The sequence below is a fragment of the Hipposideros armiger genome, unplaced genomic scaffold (assembly GCF_001890085.2).
Source record: "Hipposideros armiger isolate ML-2016 unplaced genomic scaffold, ASM189008v1 scaffold_24, whole genome shotgun sequence".
NCBI lineage: Eukaryota > Metazoa > Chordata > Mammalia > Chiroptera > Hipposideridae > Hipposideros > Hipposideros armiger.
The window spans coordinates 4,507,849-4,518,564 of record NW_017731374.1 but is presented as its reverse complement, the minus strand read 5'-3'; the positions used below and the strand labels follow the sequence as shown (position 1 = coordinate 4,518,564).

Genomic DNA, 10,716 nt, shown 5'->3' with positions numbered 1-10,716 from the left:
TTTTTTTTTTAAATTAAATATATTGGGATAACATTGGTTAATAAGACTATATATAGGTTTCAAGTGTACAATTCTGTAGTACATCATTTGTATATTGCGTCGTGTGTTCACCACCCAGAGTCAGTTCTTCTTCCATCAGCATATATTTGACCCCCTTCCCTTTTCTACTTCCTCCCCTTTTCCCTTCCCCTCTGGGAACCACTAAACTGTTGTCTGTGTCTGTGAGTTTTTGTTTGTTTGTCTTGTTCCTTTGTTGCTTTCAGTTTTATATCTCCCATATGAGTGAAATCACATAGTTCTCGACTTTTTCTGTTGGACTTGTTTCACTTAGCATAATAATCTCAAGATCCATCCATGTTGTCGCAAATGACAGTATTTCATCTTTTCTTATGGCTGAGTAGCATTCCATTGTGTAAATATACCACATCTTCTTTATCCAATCATCTATCGAAGGACACTTTGGTTGTTTCCATGTCTTGGCCACCATGAATAATGCTGCATGAACATAGAGATACATATATCTTTATGGATAAATGTTTTCAATTTTTTTGGGTAGATACCCAGAAGAGGGATTGCTGGGTCATATAGTAATTCTATTCTTAATTTTTTGAGGAACCTCCATACTGTTTTCCATGGTGGCTGTACCACTTTACATTCCCGCCAGCAGTGTATGAGGGTTCTTCTTTCTCCACAGCCTCTCCAACAACTGTTATTACTTGTCTTATTGATAATAGCCATTCTAACAGGTGTGAGGTGGTATCTCATTGTGGTTTTGATTTGCATTTCCCTAATAACTAGTGAAGTTGAGCATCTTTTCATGTATCTGTTGGCCGTTTGTGTGTCTTTTTGGGAGAAGTGTCTGTTCAGGTCTTGCCCATTTTTTAATTGGATTGGCTTTTTTGTTGTTGAGTTGTAGGAATTCTTTATATTGGGTTGTCAGAAAAGTCACGACGTATTTTTTTCTATGTTTTTTGTTGCACAAATGCGTCATGACTTTTCCGACAACCCAATATACTTTGGATATTAGCCCCTTATTGGAGGTGTTGTTTGCAAGTATCTTCTCCCATTCGGTTGGTTACTGTTTTGTTGACAGTTTTCTTGTGTTGTGCAGAAGCATTTTAGTTTGATACAGTCTCGTTCATTTATTTTTGCTTTCATTTCCCTTGCCTTTGAGGTCAAGTTCATAAAATCTTCTGTAAGACCAAGATCCATATGTTTAGTACCTATGTTTTCTATGCAATTTATTGTTTCAGGTCTTGTATTTAGGTCTTTGATCCATTTTGAATTAATTTTGGTGAATGGTGACAGATAGCAATCTAGTTTTATTCTTTTGCATGTGGCTTTCCAATTTTTTCCAGCACCATTTACTGAAGAGGCTTTCTTTTCTCTATTGTATGTTTTTGGCTCCTTTGTTCAAAATTATCTGCCCAGGTATATGTGGGTTTATTTCTGGGTTCTCAATTCAGTTCCATTGGTTTGTGTGTCTGTTTTTTTGCCAATACCATGCTGTTTTGATTACTGTCACTTTGTAGTATAATTTGAAGTCAGGGGATATGATACTTCTGGTCTGGTTATTTTTCCCTCAGAATGTCTTTGGCTATTTGGGCTCTTGTGGTTCCATACAAATCTGATGATATTTTTGTAAAAAATGCCATTGAGATTTGGATGGGGATTGCATTAAATTTGTATATTGCTTTGGGTAATATGGCCTTTCTGACTAGGTTGATTCTTCCAATCCATGAATACAGAATACCTTCCCATTTCTTTGTGTCTTCTTCCATTTTTTTATTTTTTTATTTTTTTATTGGGAATTGGGGGGATGGGAACAGTGCTGGGGAATTGGGGAAAGGGGAACAGACAAGTTGCTGTCGTTTTGTTTTTCAATCTAGTTGTGGAGGATGTTGCTTCACTGGCCCAAGTTGGCACCATCATTGCGCTCCTCCCTGGCGAGGCAGATCAGTCGCCGGCTTCTGGACGGCCGCTCACTGCGGCTGCTGGCCGCTCACGCTGGCTGCTGGCCACACACGGTAGCCCATGGCAACCCACTGCCACAGGGACTGCAGCCTACGCCGTCGCCGGCGACTCATGGCAGCCCAGCTCCAGGTCGAGCTGTTGTTCAGCATCTTAGCCGTAGAGGGCAGTGTCACTGGCCCTCATATGTGGGATCCGAACCGGGGCCCTCTGGCATCCCAAGCGAGTTCTTAACCATCGCGCCACTCGGCCGGCCCTTCTTCCATTTCTTTTAATGTCTTATAGTTTCCAGTGTATTGGGCTTTCTTTTTTTAACCTTATCAAGAAGCCGATTTCTTCTAATGGCTTAGCAATTAAAGCACCTCTTCTGGGCTCCATAAAACAGGTTTTTTAGACTCAGTAACACTACATATCTCATAATCCCTTTTTTTGTTGAAATAAAAGAGCTAATCACTTAGTTGTATCACTGAGTTCTCAGTCTGCCAGGTATGTGCGAATATACTGTAGATGAGGAAAATGAGGGTCAACAGTGAAATAACTTGATTGAAACCACATCACTAGAAAGTGGCAGAACCTCATAAACACGATTTAGGATCTTCACTTTGCGTTTCTCTGATGCTTCCCTTAAAGAAAGGGGTAATAAAGTGTCATCTGTTCAAAGTGAGTTTGCAATTATGAAATGTATTCACGATTTTTTTACTGAGCATATCTTACAAAGAAGCTTTTTGTATTGTTGAAATGGCTTTTTTGTTGTTGTGTACCTTGCCTTGATGCTTTCTACTTCCCACTGGGCTTCAGTTCTCTTTGGGGGCAGAGGGTGAGACTCCCTGATAGGCTCTCACGTTATTGTCATTAACTAGGTTTTGAGACCACTAGTGAACCTGTGATCATTATATACTGAACTGTTACCAAGGGGTGGCTTTGCATTTATTTGAGGGGGTAGGATATATGGAGGAAACACAGAAAGAATAGTTTGGGGTTTTGCTTGCGTGTTCCGTGGAATCTTTTACCTTCTCTTTGTCTTTCCATTCAGAATCTAAACAGTGGGAAAGTTTGACATCTGAATGCAGAACACTCCTGATTGAATCGTTAGCAACTATGGAGACAGACAGCAGACCCGAGCTGCAGGAAAAAGCATCCTTACTGAAGAAAACACTTGAAAATCTGGAATAAATTAGAACGGGAAGAGACAAATAAGTGCCATGTTCTTTGGGGTTGAAATGATGGTATTCTTTGAAAAACAAAGTGGGGAAAAGTAAAGATTAATCTGTAGCATGCATCATTCCTTGGCTGAAATAATAATAAAAAAAATGCCTTAAATTTTGTTCCTTATTAGCTTTATTTTACTTGATGTTTTTAAAATAGTATCTGGGCTGAGTGAGCTTAATGGAATCTGGATGTTTGAGAGGTGGTTGTAGGTGAAGCTGATGGAAATAGTTAATAGAAGATTAAAGCTGTTGTTAAAGGAATAGACAAAGTTGAAGAGCAAGCTGGATAAAAATCTTAGAACTGCATCAAAATTAAATAGAGTTATTTCAGTTAGTTTATACATCACTTAGTTTAACCCTGTTGTTCACACCTGAGGAAATAGGCTATGAGATGACATACAATTGCTTCCTTTCTGAGGCCTGGGCTAAGGCTGTTCGATGACCTGCCCAGGAAACTTGCTTTCATAACCTGCTGCCAATCAGTGCTAACCCCTGCCTAGCCGAGAAACTCCCAAGTTGAGGTGCATACAGCAGTCCTTGAACCAGAACTGAACTGACATCGCTGGATTCTTGAAATTCGCAAGCTGAACATGGTCATTTGTTTAGGTGATTGGTTTTTAGAAAGTGATTGTTTAGCATCTTTACAGGTTGAGGGGAAGAATTCAGTCTCCATGTGATAATTCCAATCGTCCTTTTACAGGCAGTTGCGGTAGATTAGGACATGATCACTCATCCTGCTTTGATTTAGACCATTTATAATCTCAAAACCATAAAGACAGCTTCAACTTTTCCACCCACTTCTATGCCAACAGTATGACTTTTGGATAGGAAGGAAAGCATTTTAATTCAACATCTGGGAATAACTTGACACCCCTCAAAGTAAATAGTTGCAGCTAGGGTTTCTCCCTTTCCTTGGCTCATGCCCCCGTGTAAGGATAAGGGGAAAAAACAAGTTTCATGTAAGTGTTTATGGTACACTGAGAACTCTCTAGCTCACTTGGCATTCGAAGCACAAAATTGGTTTATACTCAATATTGACCCCTTACTGACTTGAACACCAGGGTGGAAACTTCTTGTTAATTTTGGTGGTCTCTATTGACCAATGTGTTTCAAACTTTCTTGACTGTGACCTAAAGTAAAGACCTAAAGTAAAAGTAACTTTACATCTTGACCCAGAACAGTGTGTGTCTTGACCCAGAACAGTGTGTGTGTGTGTGTGTGTGTGTGTGTGTGTGTGTGTGTGTGTGTGAATGAATATAAAATCTTTTAACTGAAATAAATGTTTTGTGAACTAATACGTACTATGTGTGATACACTTTAGTTCCTCCCACACCCCCCACCTTTTTAAATGCTCTTCAGACCCACTAAATTCATTTCCTGACTCATAAATGGGTTTCTGTTTGCACTTTGAAAAACACTGCCCTAGGTAGTACCCAAATCTGGCTGCATATGCTGTGCTCTGGGGTTGCTTCTGATTGGGAAAGGGGTTTACACATGAAAATTTAGTGTTTATTACTGAAACATCCTCTTAGGTGATACTAAATGGTGAGTTTTAGTAGCACCATGAATTTTAAGAAACCTGTCATGGACTTCCACTGGAGAATGGCTTTTACCTGGGAAAAAATCAACTCTGGATGTTTTTTGAAAGCTTATGGCCTCATAGGACTTGGTGTTTTCCAGATCAGTACTTGCTGCTCCACTAAGTGCCCTCTGACTTTCATTTTTAGTACCTGGGATGCTCTTACCAGCAGGAAGGCCGGGTAGGTCCGCTATTGTTGGAAAGGAAGAGTGTAAGAGCAAGAATTGTGCTCTTGGCCCATGTCAAATGTTACAGCCTCATCAAATTTTATGCTTTTTAAACTTTTTGTTATTTAATATTGGGAATCTCCCATGGTGCTGAGAGAGGTGCTAAGATACTTGAACCTTAGTGCTTAGTGCTATTAATTTATTTTAGCTTTCTAAGCACATTTTCTAATTTATACACGTAATGCCTTCATCTTGACCAGCCAAGTTATTTGCACGACTAATGCTAAATCATGGTCTCCCAGGGCAGCTAGTGTGTGCACGGGTGCATGTACTTATTTAAAAGGGTTAAAAACTGAGCGTTTGTAATTGTGGAATGTTGATACTGGTGAAGAAATGGAAGGAGGATCCATGCATGTTTTATTTCTTCGGCCTTCATTTAACGAAGCTATCGGGAACAGATTTTTATGATTTCTTTCCCTAGGAATAGTCAGTGCTACTTGTCATATAAGCAACTGATTAAGAGCCTAATTAGTGAATTTCTTATTACTGGAATAAGTACGCTGGGTATATTTTCACAGATTTATTGATACATGGAAAGGAGGCACCTGAAGTTTGGCAATTGGAAATCAAAACAATGAAAGTAGTATAAAATTGTCTTTTTGGTCACTAAGAGCAGCAATTTCTTTAATGTTTATGTCCAATTTATGATTGCTCGTGTATCTGCCTGCAGTATCGTTTACCTACACACTAAAACTGACTGCCACTAAATCCCCACTGCTTTCTCCTTCCATCTTTTACTTGTGTACGCATTAACAAGAAAAAGGAGAGAAAAAAGATGTGACCTTGTTGATCTGTGCTCTAGTAGCAATTACACTGTGTGAACACTGCCCATTGTGGGGCAGGACGACCGGCTGCTGCCACAATATATTCATGCTGCTTGTTAAGTATAGGGAGTTACTTTGACACTGGCACTCATTGTAATGTACAAACTGTTATTAATGGATGTATATTTCACAGATTTTTGTATTTTATATGCAAAATCCTCATAGGATCCTGTGTAATATGTACTCGGCTAGCTAAGCATGTGATAGTCTTATTTGAAAGGCAAATCTTACCCATGCCCAAGAAGATACTAAGTGGTAAATAAAAGCTGCATGACCAGTTCTTCTGAAGTGGAGTGCATTAATTTTTCCTGCTTCCCTAGGAAACGAGTTCAGCTTCCGAGGCATTGACTGGTTACACTTTAAAAACCAAAAAAAGGCCCAACAGCCTGCCATGGTCTGAGCTACCTCTGCTTATTCACTTTTAATTCTGGTGTGTGCTTGGGAGCTTTTTTGAGTCTTCTGGGGAGAAGCCTCCATGGGCCCTGTCTATGTATGTGCTCACATAATTCCAACATGAAATGTAGGAAATTTGAGGGTTTTTGAGCATTCTTTTTAGATGTAACTCCCAATATTAGACGGTAAATTCCCTGAGAAAATAAATTTCTCTTTGAATCCCTAGAGAATATTTACTCACAGAACATAGCCTGCCTTTTAGTTTTACCGGGACTTTTTTTTTTTTTTAAATTTTTGTTGGGGAACAGCCATGGTCATAGGTTACACATTGCTTTCATGCTTCAATGGCATAGTTGACTCTTTTAAGGAGGGCGCAGCTCACAGTGGCCCATGCATGGATAGAACTGGCAACCTTGGTGTTAGTACCACGCTCTAACCAGCAGCTAACCGGTCACCCCATCGGGCCTTTTAATTGAGAGGATCAGCCCATCCCTTCTGACCCCAGCTTGAACTAACCCCTGCCTACAGGGAAAAGAAAGGTCTCTAATTCAAAAATTCTTGTCAAGGTCATACTACACAGTCTTTCACAAACATGACTTTTAAATAGTAGGAATTCCTGACCCAGACATCATGGGATATAAGAAAATGGCTATTGTTTTAAGGCACTAATTTTTGGTTACTTGGTTATGCAGTAATAGGAAGCTGATACTCCTGACAGTAGATAATTTTCACACCATGTTGGAAAATTATTTAGCACTATACTCAAGGTGACTCAGACATGTTCTATCACTTACATATTTCACTCGTAAGTATGTACCCAAGGGAAATGTGTACACACACGCCAAAAGATACATGCAGGTTTATAACAGCTGAAATAGCCAAAAAGTGGAAACAATGCAAATGTCTAACAACAGGAGAGTGGATAAATAAAGTGTTATGATCATAAAGTAGACTACCCTACGTCAATAAAAGTGGACAAACTGCAGTCACATTAACATGGATCATGTAAGCCTATTGTGGAGAGAAGGAATCCAAACAGCATACTGTTTATTGTATGATGGCACGGAATCAGCAGGTAAGGTTCTACGTGCACTTGAGAAGAATGTGTGTGTGTTGTTGGGTGGGGTATTCTATAGATGGTGTTGAATCCAGTTGGTTGGGTGGTGTTTCAGCCTTCTATATCCTTGTTGATAACACTGTGTAGTTGTTTTACCAATTACAGAGAATTCAGGATTAAAGTGTTCAATTATTGTTAAATTGTCTCTTTTCCCCTCTGTGTCAAGTATTTTGAGGCTTTGTTTTTTAGGTGCATATAGTTACGTCTTGATGAATTAACTCATATCATTAAATTAGGGTCCTCACTTGCCCATTTCTTTGCATGTCTCATAATTTTTTGTTGAAAACTGGACACTTAGTACTATGTGGCAACTCTGGAAATTATATTCCCCTCCCATTCCAGAGTTTGTTGTTTTATTTTTTAGTGACTTCCTGAACTAGAATGATTCTGTCAAGTCTCAATTCTTTGTTGTAGGAGACCACTGCAGTCTCTGCTCAGTTAGTTTAGTGGTCAGCTAATGACTGGACACAGATTTTCTTAAATGCCTTCTCCATTCTGGTAGCTACTCCTGTTCCTATTACCCAAAGCTCCATTCTCCAAGATGGTTGTGTTTATATGATTTTAATTGAATTTTGGGGAGTAATAGAGTAAAGAATAGCTAAGACCAGCCAACAACCTAAAATTCAATATGAGGCATCACTATTTTTTGTAGATCTTTAGATTTCTCTACTAATAGACATTTCTCACTGGTGAGTTCCTCTGGATTCCTTTTAGTCCTCCAGGTTTCTGGGCTCTCTCTTCTCTTCCTAATACCCTCTCCATTATTCTCCTTGTGTTCCAAACCCTCCTGAAGCCAGGATTGAACTTCAAAATCCTGTAACTTCATTAGTAAATAGAATAATTTAGTTATCTGTATCATAATCTTTTCCCATTTGAATGAGCTTTATTGTGTGCTTTCACAATAAAACAGACCCCTCGAGGTGTTGTTCTAAATAAAAGAGCCAGGTAACCAGGAGATAAGGTAATTATGCCGCTCTTCTGAAAGGTGAAGTGGCTGAAGTTAGGTTATTTTGTTTGGTTTTGTGAGATATGAGTCGGAAAGCCTCCTTCAGCTCTACCATCTTTTATAGGAACATCTCTTCAGTTTTGAGGTTTTTTTTTTTAACTTTATTGGGGAACAATGTGTTTTTTCGGGGAATAATGTGTTTTTTCCAGGACCCATCAGCTCCAAGTCAAGTTGTTGTCCTTCAATCTTAGTTGTGGAGGGTGCAGCTCAGCTCCAAGTCCAGTCGCCATTTTCAATCTAGTTGCGGGGGTGGGGGTGAGGGTTGAAGGGGGGGTGGGGCGCAGCCCACCATCCCATGTGGGAGTCAAATCGGCAACCTTGTTGTTAAGAGCACATTCTCCAATCAAATGAACCATCTGGCCGTCCTTGAGGTTTCATTTTAACAGTCATTTTTTTGTTTTATGAGAAAAGAATTAAAATTTTTTGTTTATTGATGAAAATGACACATGATTAGAGGAGAACTCTAGATTTTACATCAGGATTCATTTAGTTTATTGGTTATGGGATTGCTGTTCTTAAAATTTTATTGTTCCCTTTATGTAAATCATGCTTTGTTCTTAGAGTCATTCTAATATCAAAATTTTAATATAACTGATAATGGAATCTTTTTCTGGTCACTGTATCTTCCAGTTGGCTGCAAGAAAAGTATTGATTTTTAAAAACTTTTATTAGGCTGCTTTACTGAACTATTGCTGGGGGACAGTTTTAATTGATTCTCTTTAGATATAAAATGTAGTTCGCAAGTGATAATTTCATTTCCTTTTCTCCATTATCAATGCTTATTATTTCGAATACTTACTGTCAATCTTCTAGCAAGATTCTTGTTTCCTTGTTGCCTAGTGATGCTCCAGAGAGATTTATTGTGAGCACTTACCTTTAGGAAAATAAAGTTTCAAGATTAATTTTAAAATGGTGAAGTCATTAACTCTGTTTCCTGTTTTACAATCAAACAAGCCCACCGGGTATAGCAGGTTTAACTATTTCAAGCTCATCGTGCATGGGCCACTCTAGCCCATTATCCCCAGAATGTTCTATGACTTAATTAGCTCTGTTGTTAATTCTTATATTATTCAATCTACAATATTTGTTACTTCTTTTCCCGAGGAGGAAAGAATTTGCTTATTCATGTTGTATGATTAAAGTTCTCCTCATGGTCCTCTACCTGGAGCTTCCGTTCACCTTTGGGGATCCAGAGTAAGTGAATTGTCATGAGGACACACGAAAGATGTGAACTGCATACCTTGCAAAAAGAATGTGGTCATAAATATGCCTGCTCCCCACACATCTAGAGTGAACCTTTTTTGGGACAGGATCTGGTTTATTCTATGTTGGGAGGGTGGTCCTGAGAGTGGCCAGTGCCACCCTCCCAGGCGGGTGGGATGCAGCCCCTGGAATGTGGAAAGGCCAGACTGGCCCTAGGCCGCTGTGGTAGGCCTGGGCGGATGCCCTGCTGCCCAGGGTGGCGGGCTGGGACCCGGCCATGGCTACAGGGCTGTGGACCCAGGCCACGTGGGCACCCTAGGTAGCAGGGCACAGGGTCACATGACACAGAACATGACATACAAGCCCACGACTCATGAGTAAGCACATGGGCAGTGCACACAAATTCACAGGTCAGGGCGATACACAACCTTGGCTGGATACACGGACAAAACTATATGACACGTGGGCGCTATGGCCACAGCGGACAGACCCAGGCCATGGAGTGCGAAAGACCGGAATGGGGCCTTTTTAGCACGACTGCACTAGAGTAGTGAGAAGAGGGTGGTGGGGGCTGGTCTGGAGGCTTCTGTCTTCCACTTTGCTGAGCAGCTTCACCACCTCAGCGTAGATGGGGGACATGATGGTCACATCCCGGCGGACCTGGCCGAGGCGGGGGACAGCACCCTTGCAGAAGGCCTTGAGGCCTTCATTCCTCAGGGTCTGCGATCCAGCCCCACGTGTTCAGCATCTGTGCACCTCCAGGCCATGCATCCGGGTCAGGCAGACCCTGACTGTGCCCGCGAGAGCTCGAAAACCCCTTGATCAGCGCTTTCAGGGTCGTGTTGGGCTTGTTCTCTCCGCACCAGTTGTATGGGGACGTCATGACAACGTGAATGGCTTGGCCGGATCCCTGCTTCAGCACATTGGCCGTGCGGCCCAGGTATGTCCTGTTCCCGCACAGTGTCCCCCACCGGGTGGAAGAAGCCTCTGTACTTGGAGTTGGGGGAGGTCTGGTCCTGGATGAATTTCACCTTGATGGTCTCCAAGGAGCACACAGCCACCGCGGCCCCGGGCCACGCCAGCTCCCAGGCAGCACAGCAGCCTGCGTGTGCCGCACAGCTTGTTGCTGCTGAGCAACCTAAGGACCGCCTTGGAGTGGAGCGGTAGAGCAGGATGCCGCGGCCACAT

At 41.2% G+C, this 10,716-nt stretch overlaps 1 protein-coding gene and 1 pseudogene across 1 annotated transcript in view; one reads left to right on the top strand and one right to left on the bottom strand.

Annotated features, from left to right (window-relative positions):
- The window catches only part of ECPAS (Ecm29 proteasome adaptor and scaffold), a gene marked incomplete at its 5' end in the record, with an annotated part of 107,786 nt that extends 104,483 nt beyond the window's left edge, over positions 1–3,303 (top strand). Inside the window, 1 exon segment of the mRNA XM_019635791.1 lies at positions 3,005–3,303. Coding sequence (XP_019491336.1) covers positions 3,005–3,144 — 140 coding nt within the window.
- A 6,753-nt stretch (positions 3,304–10,056) lies between these two features.
- On the bottom strand, positions 10,057–10,716 carry LOC109379283 (tricarboxylate transport protein, mitochondrial pseudogene; annotated as a pseudogene).